Source organism: Protopterus annectens, chromosome 15.part0 (assembly GCF_019279795.1).
Source record: "Protopterus annectens isolate FY-2018-M chromosome 15.part0, PAN1.0, whole genome shotgun sequence".
NCBI lineage: Eukaryota > Metazoa > Chordata > Ceratodontiformes > Protopteridae > Protopterus > Protopterus annectens.
Window position 1 is genome coordinate 671,191,035 of NC_056749.1, and position 22,379 is coordinate 671,213,413.

The 22,379-nt window shown below is 41.4% G+C and overlaps 1 protein-coding gene across 7 annotated transcripts in view; it reads left to right on the top strand.

Annotated features, from left to right (window-relative positions):
• The window catches only part of BCORL1 (BCL6 corepressor like 1), a 1,083,397-nt gene that overhangs the window by 211,980 nt on the left and 849,038 nt on the right, over positions 1-22,379 (top strand). For 6 of the 7 annotated variants that reach the window (XM_044057522.1, XM_044057520.1, XM_044057526.1 and 3 more), the window contains one exon: positions 8,834-9,000. In XM_044057522.1, coding sequence (XP_043913457.1) covers positions 8,915-9,000 — 86 coding nt within the window. In that variant the 5' untranslated portion in view covers positions 8,834-8,914. Of the gene's footprint in view, positions 1-8,833; positions 9,001-22,379 lie in introns of those variants that run through there. The other variant, XM_044057525.1, reaches the window with a different exon arrangement.

Sequence of the window (22,379 nt, forward strand, 5' to 3'; positions counted from 1 at the left end):
TGAGGCAGTCCAGTTTGCATTAATTAATTCAGCTTTCAATCTTTCCCAGGCAGGTGTTGATTCCTGTGTGAACACAACTGTCAATGTGGTATCCTCTATGCAGGCAAGCAATGATTTTATGGGAGACTGCGCGCTAAGCTTTAAACTCTTCAGGCAAGGTTTCTCTGCCAGGAGCACAGAACTCCCTAGCAGTCTTCCAAAGGTACTATTAAAGGTCAGACAAGACAGGCCAAGGATGATGATAGTAGCTCCAGATTGGCCTCGGCACTGGTGGTACCCACTACTACGTCTGAAGAAGCTTCCATGGCCTTGCCTTTACCTCCTCTGATTCTGTTCTCATCTGTTATCCATCTCATCAATCAATGTCGCACATCTCTCTCTCTTCATCTAACACAGCCTGGCATATCTGTGTTGAAAACACAGCAGCAGGTCTCTCCTCAACAAGTTTTAAAATGGAAGAGATTTTTATTTTGGAGTACAGCAAAGAATTTGGAGATTTCGCTAATTTGAGTGTGGCTCTTCAATATCTTTACTGAGTTATTGGACAGTTTGTCCTTCTCTTCTCTTCCATTAATTACATGCTGCAGCAATTTCAGCTCACTTCACTTGTGACCCACCCTTTGTTTTGAGCTCCTACTCCTGCTTGGGATCTCAATTTTGTGTTGGAAAAACTTACTCTACAACCTTTTTGAGCCGCAGCTACTGCTGAATTTGAAATGGAAGACTGCGGTGGTTTCTGGAGATTCCAGCTGGGATTAAATGTAGATGTTGTATATATTGTACATGTTTTTGGTGTAGGTATTTTGGGACTTGTCTTTTTAGGGTCTCTGACATCTGGGGGCAAGGTAAGGACTGCAGCAATGGAATCCTCGAACATCTACATTTATGGTAGGTACAAAACTGTACTTTTCGGTGTTGTCATCTCGGTAAATTCGTTTTCAGGTAAGTGGTCTTTTGTTTATTTGACGTAGACACATATATATATGTGTGTGTGTGTGTGTGTGTGTGTGTGTGTGTGTGTGTGTATATTTAAATGTGTATCCATATGTACACTGTTTAGTACTCTAGTTTTGAATTTGACATGTTCGAATCTAGAAATACCACAATGAGGTAAATGTTTCAAACACCCAGACTTACGCTCCCTTCCTGACTCATATTAGCATGCAGGTCAGGAGATTCGATTTTCGACATTCTTCATGTTTTTGGCTCTTACCATTCTTATCTTTTGAATGTCATATTACAATATTTTTTATTTTCAAACGTGCCATGCTTAAATCTTCAGTAGTAAACCTGTGTGTGTGTGTGTGTGTGTGTGTGTGTGTGTGTGTGTGTGTGTGTGTGTGTGTGTGTGTTTACCCCAACTGCTAAAAAAGAAAAAAAAATGTTTTAGCAGGCTGCAAGCCTCCTCCCCCTGCACCACCCATGTGAGGGATCCTGACGCCCCCAAAATTAAATATACCAACTCCACAGTCTCATAAACTTGAAGAAGGGAGAAATCTCTGTGAAGGAAGGAAGGAATCAATGATAGAACACCTTGAGAAACTGCACTGGCAGTGATGTCCTGAAATAGCTCTAGTGTCAACATCAAGGAACTCTTCCGAGCCGACATTCTTTTTACTCATCTCAGCTGTGCATAATGTTCCACTTACATAACCATTCAACTAAATAGCAGTCGACCATATGTGAATTTGGATTATTATGCATCCGGCATTTCTTACAGTAATGTAGCCATGTCAAGCAGATGAGTGTTCGACATGTTGCACACCCATACACATATACACACATATGTAGATATAGTTACATATAAATATGTATGTATAAAATGTGCATCGGTGTATGTGTATATAAATATTAGTGTACATGTGCATATGAATCTATTCTCAAATATTGAACACTCCAAAGAGCAGATACCAAAAGAACAACCTTTTTAGATCAAATCTAAAAAGGTGGAACAACGCAAAAAAAAAAAATATATATATATATATATTATTGACGCTATAATGCCTAGTGTTTTTAAATGCAAATATAATTTTCAGCTTCCTTGATCCATTTTATTTGTGCCTGCCTTTTAATGTTTTTCATACTAGTAACATTGATTGTTGTTACATAAACATTCCACTTGATTAAGATTCATAGAGGTTGTATTTTTTAGACCTGTTTTTACCTCCAGTCTCTTTCTTAAATTTAGTTGCTACCGTATTTCTAATGTTTCTTTTTCATCTTTCATCCAATAATCCATATTCTCATTTTCCTTTCCTTGCACAATAGAAAGTCACTTTTCACTTTTTACGACTGATATTTCTTTCCTTGTTAAAATTTGCATCTCCTTTTTCCTCTTTTCTTTTACCTGCTGTGCTGTCTGTTAATCCTTTTGCACTGATGAATTTGTGGGCCTATATTATGAGATCGAAAATAATGGAGAGCGAACGGCTTAAACATTGAAAATGCCGTACCTTGAAGTTGCTGTTGTGGGGGGCTGCACCCCCCCCCCTGCTAATTATATATACTGATTCCGAGATTGCACTATAGTGAGGAAAGGGCAAATTTTCTGATCTTCACTGTTCTGCATTCTCACAAAAAACACATCTATGAACAGCATTTCTGATGTTAAAGCCATATGCCCTTCAGCCTGTTCGATTTCATGATAGGATTTCTTTCCTTTGTCATATTCTGTTACAACCAGGTCTGTAATATTCAGTGATCATTATTTTGTGTATTTTATAAGAAGTAAATCTTTATTTTCTCCATTCTTCACATTTCCCACTTGCTTCACAGTATTTAACCAACATTCCCTTCCTCACAGTAAGAATTGGTACAAACTTACTACACTTTGGGAAGTGTCAGCGGAAGAGGCAAGCGCTCTAATTCATCTTGGTTTAGTAAGTGGTTATTACCTCGGCTTTGAAGAGTAAAATTATTTTGTTGAAAATACTAATTTTGTGAAGAAGAAAAAAGATGTCCTGGATAATGTGCATAGTGTGATACTGAACAAAAGGAAGAATTTGCACATTTATGTAAATCCATTTTTCCTTAAAAGACTATTGTAGGAGTATGCCAACAAAATGATAAGCTGTTAAAAACTCAGTGATAAATGAGGCCTACATAATGAAGGATATGTTGGTTTATATTGCAAACATTTTATTTTCTGGAAGGGGTACAGTATGAAATACATGAGGCTGCATAACTGTTGCTTTCTGTTTGACAAAAGATGGAAATGCAGCAAATTCATTTTGTAATGTGGACTGGTGTACTAACTATTGAAATGTTCTCTCGGTTTGCACAGACTGTCCTTGCATGAAAGCCTTTTATTTTTTTTCACCTGGATTACAGTGGTCTCACACTTGGCAGGTATTTACATACATACATACATACATCATTCTCTGGATGATGTATGTATGGAAACATCTGCCAAGTGTGAGACCACTGTTAGCCTAGCCAGTTAAAAATTCATGCAAGAACAGTATGTGCAAAGAGAGGGAGAACATTTCGTCAGGTAGCATACTAGTCCACATTCTCTAGTTATAGGTGGCACAGTGGTGCAGCAGATAGCGTTGTCACCTCATAGCAAAAAGTTCCCCTGTTCGGATTCTCGGCTAGGGTGCCTTCTGTGTGGAGTCTGCATGTCCTCCCAGTCTTCCCGTGGGATTTCCTCCCACATTCTAATGACATGCAATAGGTGGATTGGATACTCTAAATTAGCCATAGGTGTGACTGTGTGTGAGTGTTTTGTATGACTACTCCAGCAGAGATAGCCCCCCGGCAGTATAAACCTTGGCTCTACATGATTGGCAGTGTTGAAGTGACACCCCAACCCCATATGCAAAAATGAGAAAAATGGGTTGTGGATGGATGGGTGGATGGATCATCATTCTCTGGTTCTCAAAGACCTCCACTGAGAGTATGTGTAGCCTATAAATCCAGTTTTGCTTAAAAGACTGAAAGTCTGTAGCATCACTCGAGCATGGTGGAATGTTGTCAGACAGAGTTTTAGCATTCTGTTTTACTATAACAAATAATTTGTTTTGCTGTAGCTTCAGATCATTGTAAAATGGGAAATTACTTTCAAAACTAAGAAATAGTGCGTCTTAACAACACTTCTCTAGCAGTGCCCGTATTGAACATGAATGTCTTCCACCCCATGATGACTTAATTTTCAGACCAATTACAGATGAAGAAAAGGTGGCAGAAAATATGAACAGAAGATCAGAAGTGAAAATAATCTTGCTAAATGCAAGAAACTTGAATAGTAAGAATATAGCATAGAGACATTTCTGTGCTTAGAGAATATTGACATTTGCAAAGTATGATGTTTCCTTGAAATATGCTTTAATTAAATATTGTAAATGGTCAATTTCAAGCAAGAATGACTAAGTGTAGGCTTTGTAGGGTAGTATTCTAAGGTAAATCTCACACAAACACAAAATTACTTCTGCTTTTAGTGGGTTGCGAGTTAAGAGGGATTTAGTGTTTGTACATTTTAAAAAATGTGCTTAGATGTTTTTGGCTGGTTTGTGTTTAGCATGTATAGTGTAGCATTTTGCTGTTTTTTTGTGTGTGTGTGTGCTCACGTGTGCTTGATGTATTGTTGACACAAGTAATTATCATCATGTATATATGGATTGTTTACTTACTAGGATTCCGGAGTTTCTACCATGGCAGAAACTTGACTGATTAAGAAAAAAAAAAAGGATCCATGGGCTCACATCATTAAGTCCAACAGAGAATGCGATGATGTCCTATTTATCAGTGATTGCATCAGTGTTGGTTCTAGACTAAGCAGTCTGAAGCTGGAGTTATATCAGTTACAGCAAGCATGTCTGGTTGTAACTTACTAGGGTGTTACATAGCATGTGTATTGTTAATAAAGGAGCATTCTTGGTATGTACAAACCTTGTGGAGTTAAACATTGAAGCTAATACCTTACATGTGGGACATTTGAGTTACTTAACCATTGATTGGGTAAATTATTAGATATAAGGTAAGTCATCCCATTTGTTACATTCCATAAATAAAAATAGTGTGAAATAAATAGAACAGGAATTGTGTCAGTGTGGTTTGTTTTCGTTTATATAAATGTTTGATTGCTTATGTCGTAAGTGATGGTTTAATAAAGATGTTTCGGTACTTGCGTATTATCGCAACCACATTTCCAACCTGCGGTAATTCCTTATGTTTTGCCAAAAATATTTCTGTTAATCTTAAAAGGGGTGTCTGAAACTGCTAATCATTAGTCTGTCATATTGTGTATGAGGCAGGAAGAGGAGTAACGGTCACATTTTGTATTCGTGGATGGTGTATGATTACAGCAACTGTCATACTCTTGTACCTTTACATTACAGAAGTCTTTCTTTGAGCTTCTGCTCAGCAGAAAAATACAAACATTGCTTTTAATGTAGACAAGTGGTCCCACGTGTACTGAAATGTCTAGAATTATTCAAAGCCTAAAAACTATTTCAAAATCAGTGCTGGTACACAGTTTGTTTAAAGAGCACTAAGTACTACCACGTTATGACACACATGGGCAGCATACTTCTCAACTCTCCAGCTTTTCGTAGAATGTCCAGGTTTTTGCCTCATATCTTTTTTGGTCTGTTCTCATAAATTTTGTGGTTTCCTTGCAAAACGTAGGATTTTAGAATAGTATGCATTCTTGCAATCAGATTTCGGACAGGAGAAACAGCTGTATGGCTTGGAAAAGAGCCGTTTCTCCTGTTCGAAATGTGGTTGCAATAATACGTAAGTACCGATGTTTCTTGTTTAAAAAAAAGGTAGAAATTGAATCATTTATGCAATGTTGCTAAGATTATATGATATATAGTAATATATGTGAAGTATAATGTTTGTAAATGTGAACTTAATACAGTTTGATTATGTTTACATAAATTAAATTTGCGTGTGTCACAAGTGATAATTCAGTAAAGGTATTTAAAAAAAACTACTTAGTAGAGGCAGGGAACATTATCATAGACACCATGGTTACAAATGCTTTTCAACTCGTCTGCCACCTTGGTCATGACCTCATTATTTCATTGAAGAATTGGAAACAAAATATTGGGCAACATATCTGGCTGCTATGCTACAGTAAATGCATTACTTTTGGTTATACACCAGAAATCTATCCTTAATCAGTGCTGTAGAAAGGGTGGGAAGAATGGGGCAACTACTCCAGGTGCCAACTTATAAGGAGTCCGGAATCTTTAAAAAAAAATCTGACAATTTACAAATTACTTATCTTGTATGTAATGGTTTAATATTTATGATGTTTAAGAACATGTTACCTTTCATTGAGATGGTTAGCATATTCATCATGTGTTCGTGTGGGACCTGTTGTGTTTGCAGTTATTTCACTGTTTTAAGATGCAGGATGATAATACATTTATTCTGTGCATAGCTTTTTAGGTTGTGCAATACTTAGCATTTAGCATGGCTGTGACATTTATTTTATTGCTTGTTGTAGCTATAATTTGTCACATATTACCTTTATGAATTTAATGTGTGGAATGCTGTGCATTAGGGTATCTCTATCTGATGGTGTATATAAGCCACACATTCTTCAAACTGGTCTGTAAAATTGTCCAAGTGCTGATAGCAAAGCAGAGCTTTTTATATTTAGCAGGAGAGTGTAAACCAGCTGCATAGATCCATAGGTGTTTACTAGGCTAATGACTACAAGGACCTTTTTAAGCCTAGTCATGCATCACATATTTCAGACTGTTCTGGTACCCTTGATAAGTGTAAGCAGAGGCTTGGGAGGTGAAACATTTACAAGCTAGGTCCTGGGAGATGAAACATTTACAGGCTGCTTGTGTCCATTAGGGATACAGATGCCAAATCAGGGATGAATTTCCTATCCCCCATCCAGCTGTCCAAATTACAGTTGAATTGGGTTAGGGAGGAACTCTGCTTTACATGGATGGGGAACCTTTTCCAGAAATGTGCAGTCCCTGGGATACATACCTGTCTCTCCAGCATGTCCTGTTTATATCACAGGCAGGGTTTAAGTCTTTAGAATGGGCAGTTCTGGTTCTGTTTGTTTTGTGGATATGCAGGAGGTCCATCGGAGTGGGGTGTAACAATGCCTTGTATGCCAGGCATAGATCACCTCTCAACAGTCTGTAGGAGACAGAATACAGGGATAGGGCCTTGAGGCAGTCTGCATAGGGCATGTTACTTATACCCTGTATTCTTTCAGTGAAGAACTTCTGTATATGTTCCAGTTGTTGGGTATGCCTTATTAGGTACATACCAAAGGGGGCATTGTACTCAATGATAGGTCTGATGAATGCCGAATTCAGGGGAACAATAGCTTCCTTGGACCTAGTTGCCATACCTTTGTTTATAAGGTGTACAACATAGAATGATTTTTTCACTACTATAGGAACATGATGGTCAAAGGCGAGATTACTGTCTATATGTGTCCCCAAGTCTCTGACTACTGGGTCAGGTCTTAGGGGTATGTTGCCAATATGATAGTTACTAGGCATTGATGACTTCCCGAAGGATACTAGTATGCATTTTGTGGCATTTAGTTTTAGTCCATGGCTCTGACACCAGTTGTTTGTCTTTGTCAGCCCTTCCTGGAGAACATTTGTGTCTGTGAGTGATTCAGTGACAGCTCCTAATTTGAATCATCAGCAGATTTAGTCAGCCAGAGGCCCATTGACATTGGCCTTGACTTCAGGAAGTAAATGCCAAAAAGGAGTGGTCCCAGGACCGATCCCAGAAGGACTCAGTTTGTGGCTGGCCTCTTTGTAGAGGTGGACTCCCCAATTCTAATTTCCTGGATCCTGTCTGTGAGCCAGCTGGCTATCTACTGGGTGACATACGAGTTTGTACCTAACCTCTTACATTTGTTGACAATGTCTGAGTGGGGTGTTGTGTCAAATGCCTTGGCCAGGTCTATGAAAGGAGCTGTATACTGGCTATGAGGACTACCAGTGGACTGCTGCACCATGTGCACTAAGGCTGCTGGTTTATCTCACTATACCTTTCATGGGAACTGGCTGGCGTCAACCAGTGCCAGCAAGAAGAAGCAGCTGTCCATACAGAATCATGCTTACATCCAAGTATTGAATAAGCAGTGGTAGCAACTTCCTACGTTGCTGGAGAATGACTGCAGATCCCTGTGCAGTGACTGGGAGAAAGGTGTCTCTGCAAATAGGATAAAATGCGCATCCAAGTATGATTAGAGGGACTTAAAAAAGGGGAGTGATGCTAAAAAGAATATATTCTGTATGCATCTGCAGTGGTATTCAAAAGGCTCTTTGAAAAATGCCTCTCCTTTGAGGATGAATGTTCCTACTGCCTATCAGTCCTCTTGTTAAGCAGTGTGGCAAAAAAATCAGACATGCTGCAGGAATCAGTTCTGACTGTACTGGCATAATTTTGCTTTGGTTTGCTTCTTAAATTAGTAATTGAACATGGGCCGCTAGTCAGGTATTAAGGACAGTCCAGTAGCACCAGAGAGGCTAAGTGACTGCCTTTGAACTGAATGTGATGAAAATGAAGGTTGTTTAAAACTAGATGTAATGGATTTAAAGTGTAATTTGTCTCATAATTTTCTTTTTGCTGTACTGTCACCATAATGTATGTGTATCTGTGTAGATGATTTCATTTACACTAGACTGTAGGCTGTACCTATGATTCTGAATTATTCAGTGGTATATACTCAGTACTGGTCCATTTTACTTTTGTAATTAAATAGGTATAAATAGGCAGATGACCTGGGCTAGAAGGTCACATCTTTTGTTCAGTTCTAGAATGTTCTGTTTACATTTGTCTGTTATTTGACAGCACACACTGTTCTGAAGTATTTCTACTCTTCTCTCTCTAGATGTGAGTTGAGCTGAGGGCGCAGCATTTGAGCGGGTGGTACAGGAAAAAGAGGGAAGACCACTGCTTTGGTTGTCCTGTCATGATCACGGCTGCATCACTGTACAGTGGTGTACACGAGTGGAGCGGCACGGAGAGGAACCGGATGTGTGGAGTCATTGAGGAGAGGTAAGCCTTCCTGGCTGAGATGTGATGGGCTTGTGCCATGTAATTTCAACAAGAGTACCTGTGTGTATTAGTTGAGGTATGCTTTGTACACTGTTGTTTGTAATATTTCAACCTTTATGTTACTGTGTAAAAACAACAAGGATCTGTCACAGAGAATTAACCCGTTTGGAGCCACTAAATCATATATGAAGCAGAAAAATATTAAATTATTTGCTAGAAAACCGATTATTCCACCTGGTCTTACTGTTACCCTACATAATGGGTCAGTTGCAGTTCTTTATAAACAACTGTCCCCTCCCCCCAACTCAGGTTATTGTTCTTTCCTTCTTTTCTGTCTGTCATGTACATTTTTTGATTAAATGGCTTCTTTAGGAAGGCAAGTCTCCAAATTGTAGGTCTTCTTCTACCTTTTGCCTGCTAACCATCAGATGTGAAATTGTTCAGTCTCGACGTTTGTTCTTACACACGGGTTCGGAGCTGATCCTCGGCTCCGAGTCGGCTGCATCACCAGCTCCGCATCTTCGAGAAAGCTCGAGGCACAGTAATATCCCATGATCCTCAGGTGCTAACCCTCAGATCTAGTTTGCCGCTAGCAGCAGATCACATCGAGAGGCTCGGGCCAGTAGAAATTTTACTATATATTTCTTGTTATATACTTCTAATTTTACATTTTATACTCTTTCTTTATAGTGTTTAATAAGTTTATTATATAGTTGTTGTTCAAGAATAGTTTAGTTAGTTTGTTACTTTAAAATTCCTAGTAAAGGCCTTAGGCCATTTTTTTCTGTAAGAATTTAGAGTACTTAAAAAAAAAAAAAAAAAAAAAGATAATAGATTTTTGCCTTTAACTTTTTCTATTTTTCATATATATATATATATATATATATTTTATATATATATATATATATATATATATATATATATATATATATATATATATGGCATAGTGTGCTGTGTGTGTGTTTTACAGTTTAGATATATATATTACATTTAAATTGTATTATAGGGATTTTTTCTTAAGAGTGCTGTGTTTTTTCTTGGATTTTTCCCTTTATATTAAAAATGTCAGAAAAGACCAAAAGTGGTTTTAAAAGGTGTCGGTGCGGACAGAAGATGTCCATTACTGACAACCACTCATCCTGCGTCTACAGTCTTGGCCCTCTCCACTTGCAGGAAGACTGTTCCATCTGTCATTCCTTTAGTGGGAGGGTCATGCTGGAAAGAAGCAGGAAGTTGGTTGACAGAGGGTTGCTTAAACCCGAGTTTCAGGAGGCCCTGGACAAGGCTGAACAGGTTTCAAAGTCTTCGAAGGGGTCGAAGTCTTCAAGAGTGTCGGAGCCCAAGTCATCGGCTCCGAGCACCTCTTTTGAGATTCGGACACCGGCTCCTATGACTTCGGTGCCGCGTGTCAAGACTTTATCTCTGCACGAGGCTCAGGTCTTGGAGCCGGTATCAGAGGTACCACCATCTGCTATCCTTCGCTCGGTGACGGCTTCGATCCCTTCGACCTGTTCTTCGAGGCCACTTTCCGACTCCGATGTGGACCAAGTGGTACAGAAGCTTATGGAGAACTTGGCTTTGTCCAAATTAATCGAGGTTTCGTCCCAGCTGGTTTTGAAACTCGAAGCTATTCCAGTTCCCTCAACACTTCCTCCTCCGAGACCCATCGAGTCATCGGTGTTAGGAGTCGAAGAACCGATGATTGTAGAGCCCTCAGTGCCAAAGCCTCCAGTAGTGCTATCGGCTCCGTTGACCTCGACTCCTTCGGAACCAGCCGGAGAGTCTCGGAGCCGAAGATCTTTCCTGGGTTCCGGGGGGGATAGTCGAACCGAGATATCGGTTCCGACTCTTCCCCTCGGTGCCTCGGCTCAGATCAGTTCGGATCCGTCCTCGGTGTCGGAGCCCGTGGTTCTGATTCCAGAGAAACGACCTCCTTCATCGGATCGGGTCGGATCTTCGGGTCGGGGCACCAGTGCCTTTGACATCATGAGGAAGGTCTTGTCTGATCAGACACATACTTCATCGGTATCTTCATCTCCTTCCCCAAAATGTCCGCATTCTGCTTCTGTGCCTTCGGTACCTACCAAGCGTCGAGACCCAATGCCTCAGAAGTCCCCACAGGGCGACTCTGGTTCCTCAGATGCATCCCCAGAAGCTCCCGCTGAGGATGTTCCGAGGAAACGACTGTGCAAGAGGAGGCACATAGATTCCCCTCAGGAATCTCTCACATCTGATACCGATTTAGATGAAACAGAAGGGTCCCCACGGTCCACCTCTGAGGATGTCTCGTTTGCAGACATTTTGGAAATCCTGAAGCAAAGAGGGGACTGGCAAACCCTTACCCCTTCTGTGGATGAATCGGTCTTACTGAAGGCATTTGGGACTCAACCTTCTACCTCCTGGGTGACTCCACCCTTTGACGATCTCATGGATCTAATAGCTCGGAGGGCTTGGGAAACACCTGATACAGTGGAACCAGTCCCTCGTAAACCAAACAAATACATGACGGCTCCCCAAGATAAATCCTATCTTACAAAAGGAGTTCCCGTAGATACTATGGTGGTGGCGGCCACTAAGAAAGAGATGTCTGAATCATCTTCCTCTGTCCATCCTCCTAATAAGGATTCTAGGACAATGGACAGATATGGGAAGCGCATATTTAGTTCGGCGACTTTTTCCATCCGATCGCTCAACTACCTTACACATTTCACGTGTTTACAGAGAGATCTCATTAAGGAACTGGGAGATACTCTCCAGGGACACACAGATGCTGCTGTCGCCGAGAAAGTGACAGCGCAACTTAACACCCTAAATTCCACAGTCAACTCATCCATGAGGCTGATTTCATACGCAGCCGAAGGGTCGAGTAGAGCGGCAGCTTCAGCGATCGCCTTGAGAAGACAATCCTGGTTGCGTTTATGCTCCTTTGCGGAAGCCTTTAAGTCTTCCTTTGCCAACGCCCCCTTCGATGGTGCCTCCAGAGGCAGAGGAGGGGGAAGAAACGGAAGACGCCGCCCAGCCGGCAGAGGGGGTCCGCAAAATCAGGGAGACAGAGAAACCTTCTCTGGAAAGCCCTTCCAGCACTCCTGAGTGCAGGCCCGGCTGTCCTACTCTGGAGGCAGTCGGGGGTCGCTTGGCTTTATACCCAGAGTTCTGGCTAAATCTTACATCAGATTACTGGGTAAAAAGCATAGTTACCAGAGGCTACAACATCCCCTTCATAAAAATGCCACCCAACTCCAAAAAAACTCCCAGACGTTCCACCCAGTCTGCGAGACCAAGCAACCATAGAGATAGGAAGGTTGCTCGAAAACAGAGTCATCCAACCAGTCCCAGCGGACCAAATAGGATCCGGAACTTACTCAAGGTTCTTTTTAGTTCCAAAGAAAACAGGGGACTGGAGGCCAATTTTAGACCTCAGCAAGTTAAATACCTTTGTGAAAAAGGAAAAGTTCCGGATGGTCACGCTTCAGTCAATCCTCCCTTTTCTGCAGAAGGGCGACTGGATGTGCTGTATAGATCTCAAAGACGCATACTACCATATCAAGTTGGCCAGGGCGTCCAGAGATCACTTGCGCTTCCGGCTGGGAGCCAGTCATTTCCAGTTTCGCGCTCTGCACTTTGGTCTCACCTCAGCCCCCAGGGTGTTCACCAAATGCATGGTAGTAGTAGCGTCTCACTTGAGACGAAACAGATTCCTGGTGTTTCCTTATCTAGACGACTGGCTCCTATCCGACACCACCGAATACCGTCTTCTACAAGCCAGGGACTACACCATCAGTCTTTGCTCTTCACTAGGCATAACGGTGAATTTTGGAAAATCTGTCTTATCGCCGTCACAGCGTATCTTATTTATAGGAGCACAGCTAGACACTTCCCTGGTACTCTTCCCCCCATCAAGAGTATCAGACCTCAGGCATCAAATTTCGCTCCTTCTTCACAACAAGAGAGTCCCTGCATGACAAATATTAAGAGTGCTTGGCTTGATGGCAGCCTCCTTCTTGTAGTTCCTTTAGGCAGGATGCACATGAGGATTCTTCAATGGATGCTATTCGCCCAGTGGTCGTATCTACAACTTCCACTGTCTCACGAAATCTTGATCACGAATTCTTGCAAGAAGGATCTCTTGTGGTGGATACACAGTCAAGAGCTAACACTAGGACGACCGTTTGTCTTACCCAGTCCGGTAGCAACTCTAACCACGGACGCTTCCCTGATAGGGTGGGGGGGAATTCTTTCAGGGACAAACAGTCCAAGGTCAATGGTCCAACTTGGAGTACAATCTGCACATCAATGTTCTAGAGCTGAGGGCAGTGTTTCTAGCGTTGCAACACTTTCACAAGTCCTTACCTCGGGGAACAGTGACAGTTCAGACAGACAACATGTCAGTGGTCTGGTACATAAACAAGCAAGGGGGAACCAGATCTTACCCGTTATGCAGAGAGGCCCTCAGAATTTGGCAATGGGCAAAGTCCACTGGACGATTTCTGATAGCAACGCACATCCCAGGGACTTCCAACGTAATCGCGGACAGGTTGAGCAGAGCCATCCTGTTCCCTCACGAGTGGTCCCTCAAACCTCAAGTGACGGAAGAGATCTTCCGCAGATGGGGCCAGCCTTGCTGCGACCTGTTTGCATCCCCATTGAATGCCAAATGCAGAAGCTACTTTGCCCTGTTACCCCCTCCAGGGGATGTCCCCAGGGACGCACTGGTATATGATTGGCCCTCGGGTCTCCTTTACGCTTTTCCTCCTGTTCCACTAATTCCCAGGTTTTTGCAGAAAGCCAAACGTTTGGACAGGACCATAATACTGATAGCCCCATTCTGGCCTCGACAAATCTGGTTTCCCTTCCTTCAATCTCATCAAGTGGAGGAACCATGGATACTGGACCCGGAGCCAGACCTGTTGACACATTCGTCGGGAGTTCCTCACACCTTCCTCAAGTCCCTCAAACTGACAGCTTGGCTGCTCCGCTTCCCATCTTAGCCAGGTCGGAGTTACTATCCCCTGCAGTACAACAAATTATTGTATCTTCTCACAAACCATCTACAAGGAAATTGTACAACAGCAAATGGAACCGCTTTTGACTGGGCCTCCAAACAAGGTATAGATCCATTCGGGGCTCCAGTACACAAGATACTAGATTTCCTTACCACACTTTTTCAAGAAGGAGCATCAACATCAACTATAAGAGTTCAACTGGCTGCTATATCCAATTTTCATATTGGCCGTGAAGATGGTTCTCTTATGTCCCACAGGCTTTGCAAAGCCTTCATGAAAGGTACCTTTCACCTTCATCCCCCCTTTCGTAATCCAATAGCCCCTTGGGATCTTAATCTCATGCTGTCACAACTCATGTTGCCCCCATTTGAACTAGCAGCCACAACACCGTTAAAATTTCTTTCGTGGAAAACACTTTTTCTGGTTGTCATCACTTCCGCCAGGAGAGTTTCAGAGTTACAGGCTGTATCTATCCGACCCCCGTACATGATTTTTCATCCAGATAGAGTAACCTTGCGCACCAATCCGTCCTTCCTTCTGAAGGTTTGTTCGATTCAGAACATCAATCAATCTATCGAACTACCTACCTTCTTTAAAAATCATTCCAATAAGCTAGAATACACGTTGCACAAGTTGGACGTTCACAGACAACTAAGATTTTACTTACATAGGACAAAAGAGTACAGAAAGTCAGATCAACTGTTTGTCTCATATGCTGACCAAAGAAAATGACAGGCAGTAACGAAGGTTACCTTATCCAAATGGCTCTCAGATTGCATAAATTTGGTATATGCTGAATCGAAACAGCAACTCCCTTTCAAACCCAGTACTCATTCTACAAGGGCGATTGCTACCTCTTCAGCCCATACTGCTCCTTTGCCTTTAGATACCATTTGTGCAGTGGCAACTTGGGCAAAAGTACATACTTTTATCGCCCACTATAAGCTAGACAAAAGCTCCAGGGACAGGGCCACGTTTGGTTCCACTGTACTCAGGAATGTTCTCCCTTGAGCCACCCGGGAAAAAGGAGCTAGGGACGCTACCCGTGTGTAAGAACAAATGGCGAGATTGAACAATTTCACATTAAGAAATTATGTCTTACCATAACGATCCATGTGAATTGTTCATCTCGCCTTTGTCCTTACATTCCCCCCCTCCATCCCCCGTCCTGCGGTCTGGGAGAACGGTTTTCAACTAAATTCCTTTTCAGCCTTTTCTAGATATGGTTGGCATGTTATTGTGCATTAGTAATGGCATCTTTTCTCCTCTACTTGACAGTAGGGTTCCAGACACTGTGTAGTATCTGTTTATAAGTGTTCTAGACACAGTTCTAAAGGGGATTCTTCTGGTATAGCAAACTAGATCTGAGGGTTAGCACCTGAGGATCATAGAATATTACTGTGCCTCGAGCTTTCTCGAAGATGCTCTAGCTGGCCGACTCGGAGCCGAGGATCGGCTCCGAACCCGTGTGTAAGAACAAAGGCGAGATGAACAATTCACATGGATCGTTATGGTAAGACATAACTTCTTATTTTCTGTTTTTTTGATCTTCATGTAGGCAGACCCTGAGTTTTCTGATCCCCCGTTACCCCTCACAGGGTTCTTACGTGTATGGACCCTGACTGTGTATACTCCTGTACATGTATGCAGCTCTCAGCTGTAGCTTATTTGGTGGGTGCACATCCTTGTTGCTTGTGTACTTCCATGCTGTCACACCCAGCTTCCACAGGGGCTGTTAGTGTTTCAGTAATCTCCACTGCTGTTCCTTATCTAGGATGGGAAAACAAGCATATGTAATTTACTGCTATCTTTCCTGGTCGCAGTGCCATTCTTTGACAGTCACAGTTTGCTTTTTTCAGGTGCATGGACTTGTAGTTACATGTCTTGCACTTCTAGATATGCTTGCACACAAACACACACACGTGACTAAAACAATCACTCCCCTCCAGAAGGGCAGACCATCAACTGAGCCGGTGAAATACAGACTCATCTGTCTGACAAGCCTAATATACTCATGGAAATGATAGACAAGCACATTGGCAATCTAAAGACAATGGACCTATTGTAATTTAGTTTTGTTAAAGGAAGGTCATGCCTTCCTAACCTGGTAGACTTCTTAGAGAGGGTCACCAAGGCAATGGACGAGGGTAAACCAGTACAGAATGCATACCTTGACCTCACCAAGGCATTCAATACAATACCCCACTCAGGCATTGTTGTCAGGCTCTCTGAGCTAGACATACATCCCTACTCAACCCGCAGGATTGCCATTTGGTTCACAGACAGGTCCAAGAAGTCAGAATCGGTGAAACCACCTCCACCAAGAGACTGGTCACCAGTGGAGTACTGAAGGACTCTGTACTGGGCCTGCTTTTGTTTGGCATCTACTTCTCAGAAGTCAAGTCTAGCATTCAAGGCCTCTGGCTCACCAGGTATCCAGATTACTGTAATTTGGGAGTTATTATAGTGTCCGTCAAGACACCAACATCTTGCAAGAGGGTTTAACACAGACAGATGACCGATACTAAAGCCATGGCTTAAAACTTGGTGCCAGTAAATCCATTATAATGCCCTTTGGGAAATTGTCAACCCAAGTTAATTACTCCATCTATAAAACATGTAAGAGTCAACCCAGTAGTAAGGGTTTTGGGAACATATGTAGACAGCAGTCTGGCGTTTGACCATCATGTAGCTAAGATAGTAAGAAAATTATTTTATCTCACCCAACTTATAGGTAAGGGTATAGCATCCAGGTCCAAGAAAGGTATAGTACCACTCTACTTGGCCCTTATCAGGTCTATCGTTGAATACAATTTCCCCTTTGGCATGTATGTAACCAGGCACTTGCAACAGATGGAACACCTACAAAGGTTTTTCAAAAGAAGAATTCAGGGCATGAATACCCTGTCCTACACTGATTGCCTGAAGGCTGAGTCTCTGTATTCAGTCTCCTACGGACTGCTGAAAGGGTATCTTTGCCTAGTTTACATGACTTCCTCAGATCCAGCCCTGATGGATCTGTTGCACGTGTGCTAAACAAACAGCGCCAGAAACACTACATCCAGGGATGTGAACTGCACTTCTGACAAACAGAACATGCTGGAGAGACGGATATGTGTCCAAAAGGATTCCCTTACTATTGAATAGATTCAGAGTTTATCCCTGATCTTATTCAAATGAAATGTTGACAGTGGGATGGGAAATCTTAAATTTACCCCCAGTCAGACTCCCATGTCCCTTATGGACAGAGGCTGTCAATAAGAAAAGTATTACCATAACCTACAACCCCCTACAAATCCTTAGTTACCTCCCTACTGATATGCCCCCTCCCTTAGATGCCCCATGATCCTCAGGACCCAAATGGTTTAGGGTGTGTGGCTAAATTTGTAAGGGCCCTAGTGGGTGTTACTTATGAACCTGTATTCTTCTACAGACACTCTGCATACATTCACTCTTCTATTCATCCATTTAAAAATTTTGATGAACAGAACACTCAACTGCATTCCACAGTCCTTTACTCCTTTGATGAGCAGCCAGTTTGATAAGAGTGGGAGTGAATGAGAAGCAAACATATATGCTAACTGTACATATATATATATATATATATATATATATATATATATATGTGTGTGTGTGTGTGTGTGTGTGTGTGTGTATATATATATATATATATATATATATATATATACATATATTTATATATATATATATATATATATATACATATATATATATATATATATACATATAGGTTCATAGGTTCATAGGTTCATACTAGGCTATCTGCCCGAGGGCATTTATAAGCCTAGCCCATTGTTTTGTGGCTTACGCCACCCCTTTAGTATGGGGAACTATACCCATTGGGAAAAAAAGGGAAAACAACTTAAAGTTCCTAGAATATTTAAATGGGAGCAGTAATTATTTGAAATTTACATCACACAGTAGTACTAAAGGTGTACCGTATTTAGATACTCTGGTAGTTAGAACAGATTTAGGGTTTCAGTCCAAAATACATCGGAAGGAAACATTTACTAATTCTTATGTAGAATATACCAGTTGTCATCCTAGCAAGACAAAAAGAAATATTTTTAAAGGCCAATGTATTCGGGCCTTAAGAATGACATCCAGTAAGGATGAATTAATAAAAGAAGTTAGTTTCATTATATCCTTGTTTACAGAGAGAGGTTACGACATGGAAATGATGAATGAAATTAGTAATGAGTTATTCAACAGATGGGGAAGGGACATCATTCCTCTCTTAGGTAATAAATACAGAGAAATTCAACAGACTTCAGTAGTTGAGTCAAACAAGACTTGCATTAGGTCATATGAAAGGGCGTGTATAGTTGAGTATGGACCACATAGCAATAAAGTAAAACATATATTAAATAAATATTGGTATACATTAATGTCTAGGGAAGACTTACCAGGAATTATAGGACCTAAACCCATTGTGGTATATAAAATGGGGCAGAATTTAAAAAGCATATTGGAAAGGGGTAGCAGATGGACAGATAGGGAACCCAAGACACATACTAGTAGATGTGGGCATTGTAATCAGTGCAATTTTATTATTGAAGCCAATAAAATAAGGTTGGATAATTACAACAAAACCACCTTATTTTTTAAAAAGGGAAATTGCAATACTAAATTTTTAGTGTATATTGCCAAGTGTATTATATGTTCCGCTTACTATATAGGTAAGACGGAACAGAATTTTAAAAAGAGAATATATGCTCACACATATTGTATGAAGAAGAAGGATGAAAAAAATGCCTTGGCAAGACACATTATCAATAAGGGCAATGAACACCAGTTCAAATTTGGTATTTTAGAAGTTATTAAGAGTAACCCTAGGGGAGGGAATATGAAAAGTAGATTAGCATTTAAAGAAAGTTATTGGCAAATATTTACAGATGCTACTACCCCTCCTGGCCTTAATGACTTCATTTCTACCAAAACTATTTTAGAATATATTTAATTTTATACTAGGTACAATTGGACATTTGTCCGTTGTATATTAATTTTTTGTTTGAATAATTTTTTGTATGAATAGTTATGAATTTTTATAAGATGACAATTTGGAGGTTACATATTTAAGCTGTGTATATATGTATTTAAGTGAAAGTATAGGAGTATGTATACATGCAGTTTTTTACAGGCGAATGTATTTATATGGTTAAAATTCATCATATTAATGTGAATATTTCTTTAAATGGTTTTAAATTTTGGCGCCAAAATCAAGTATTTAAATGCTTAGTGGTGATAATATATTTGTTCTGATGAAGCCTACGTTGTGTAGGTGAAAGCGCTAAACCTTGTACAAAATAAATTCTGTTTTTCATTTTTTACTATTGGATTATCATTATTCTGCGAGCAGAGACTGTTTTAGTGTTGCTGTACCAGTGATTCCGGAGCAAGGCGTTTTAGCGTATTTGTTTAACGCCACAGTTTTGGGTATTTGTCTTTACGCTATTAAGTCCCTCAAACTGACAGCTTGGCTGCTCCGCTTCCCATCTTAGCCAGGTCGGAGTTACTATCCCCTGCAGTACAACAAATTATTGTATCTTCTCACAAACCATCTACAAGGAAATTGTACAACAGCAAATGGAACCGTTTTGTGCACTGGGCCTCCAAACAAGGTATAGATCCATTCGGGGCTCCAGTACACAAGATACTAGATTTCCTTACTACACTTTTTCAAGAAGGAGCATCAACATCCACTATAAGAGTTCAACTGGCTGCTATATCCAATTTTCATATTGGCCGTGAAGATGGTTCTCTTATGTCCCACAGGCTTTGCAAAGCCTTCATGAAAGGTATCTTTCACCTTCGTCCCCCTTTCGTAGTCCAATAGCCCCTTGGGATCTTAATCTCATGCTGTCACAACTCATGTTGCCCCCATTTGAACTAGCAGCCACAACACCGTTAAAATTTCTTTCGTGGAAAACACTTTTTCTGGTTGCCATCACTTCCGCCAGGAGAGTTTCAGAGTTACAGGCTGTATCTATCCGACCCCCGTACATGATTTTTCATCCAGATAGAGTAACCTTGCGCACCAATCCGTCCTTCCTTCTGAAGGTTTGTTCGATTCAGAACATCAATCAATCTATCGAACTACCTACCTTCTTTAAAAATCATTCCAATAAGCTAGAATACACATTGCACAAGTTGGACGTTCACAGACAACTAAGATTTTACTTACATAGGACAAAAGAGTACAGAAAGTCAGATCAACTGTTTGTCTCATATGCTGACCAAAGAAAATGACTGGCAGTAACGAAGGTTACCTTATCCAAATGGCTCTCAGATTGCATAAATTTGGTATATGCTGAATCGAAACAGCAACTCCCTTTCAAACCCAGAGCTCATTCTACAAGGGCGATTGCTACCTCTTCAGCCCATACTGCTCGTTTGCCTTTAGATACCATTTGTGCAGTGGCAACTTGGGCAAAACCACATACTTTTATCGCCCACTATAAGCTAGACAAAAGCTCCAGGGACAGGGCCACGTTTGGTTCCACTGTACTCAGGAATGTTCTCCCTTGAGCCACCCGGGAAAAAGGAGCTAGGGACGCTACCCGTGTGTAAGAACAAACGGCGAGATTGAACAATTTCACATTAAGAAATTATGTCTTACCATAACGATCCATGTGAATTGTTCATCTTGCCTTTGTCCTTACATTCCCCCCCTCCATCCCCCGTCCTGCGGTCTGGGAGAACGGTTTTCAACTAAATTCCTTTTCAGCCTTTTGTAGATATGGTTGGCATGTTATTGTGCATTAGTAATGGCATCTTTTCTCCTCTACTTGACAGTAGGGTTCCAGACACTGTGTAGTATCTGTTTATAAGTGTTCTAGACACAGTTCTAAAGGGGATTCTTCTGGTATAGCAAACTAGATCTGAGGGTTAGCACCTGAGGATCATAGAATATTACTGTGCCTCGAGCTTTCTCGAAGATGCTCTAGCTGGCCGACTCGGAGCCGAGGATCGGCTCCGAACCCGTGTGTAAGAACAAAGGCGAGATGAACAATTCACATGGATCGTTATGGTAAGACATAACTTCTTATTTTCTGTTTTTTTGATCTCCATGTAGGCAGACCCTGAGTTTTCTGATCCCCCGTTACCCCTCACAGGGTTCTTAGGTGTATGGACCCTGACTGTGTATACTCCTGTACATGTATGCAGCTCTCAGCTGTAGCTTATTTGGTGGGTGCACATCCTTGTTGCTTGTGTACTTCCATGCTGTCACACCCAGCTTCCACAGGGGCTGTTAGTGTTTCAGTAATCTCCACTGCTGTTCCTTATCTAGGATGGGAAAACAAGCATATGTAATTTACTGCTATCTTTCCTGGTCGCAGTGCCATTCTTTGACAGTCACAGTTTGCTTTTTTCAGGTGCATGGACTTGTAGTTACATGTCTTGCACTTCTAGATATGCTTGCACACAAACACACACACGTGACTAAAACAATCACTCCCCTCCAGAAGGGCAGACCATCAACTGAGCCGGTGAAATACAGACTCATCTGTCTGACAAGCCTAATATACTCATGGAAATGATAAACAAGCACATTGGCAATCTAAAGACAATGGACCTATTGTAATTTAGTTTTGTTAAAGGAAGGTCATGCCTTCCTAACCTGGTAGACTTCTTAGAGGGTCACCAAGGCAATGGATGAGGGTAAACCAGTACAGAATGCATACCTTGACCTCACCAAGGCATTCAATACAATACCCCACTCAGGCATTGTTGTCAGGCTCTCTGAGCTAGACATACATCCCTACTCAACCCGCAGGATTGCCATTTGGTTCACAGACAGGTCCAAGAAGTCAGGATCGGTGAAACCACCTCCACCAAGAGACTGGTCACCAGTGGAGTACTGAAGGACTCTGTACTGGGCCTGCTTTTGTTTGGCATCTACTTCTCAGAAGTCAAGTCTAGCATTCAAGGCCTCTGGCTCACCAGGTATCCAGATTACTGTAATTTGGGAGTTATTATAGTGTCCGTCAAGACACCAACATCTTGCAAGAGGGTTTAACACAGACAGATGACCGATACTAAAGCCATGGCTTAAAACTTGGTGCCAGTAAATCCATTATAATGCCCTTTGGCCAAGTTAATTACTCCATCTATAAAACATGTAAGAGTCAACCCAGTAGTAAGGGTTCTGGGAACATATGTAGACAGCAGTCTGGCTTTTGACCATCATGTAGGTAAGATAGTAAGAAAATTATTTTATCTCACCCAGCTTATAGGTAAGGGTATAGCATCCAGGTCCAAGAAAGGTATAGTACCACTCTACTTGGCCCTTATCAGGTCTATCGTTGAATACAATTTCCCCTTTGGCATGTATGTAACCAGGCACTTGCAACA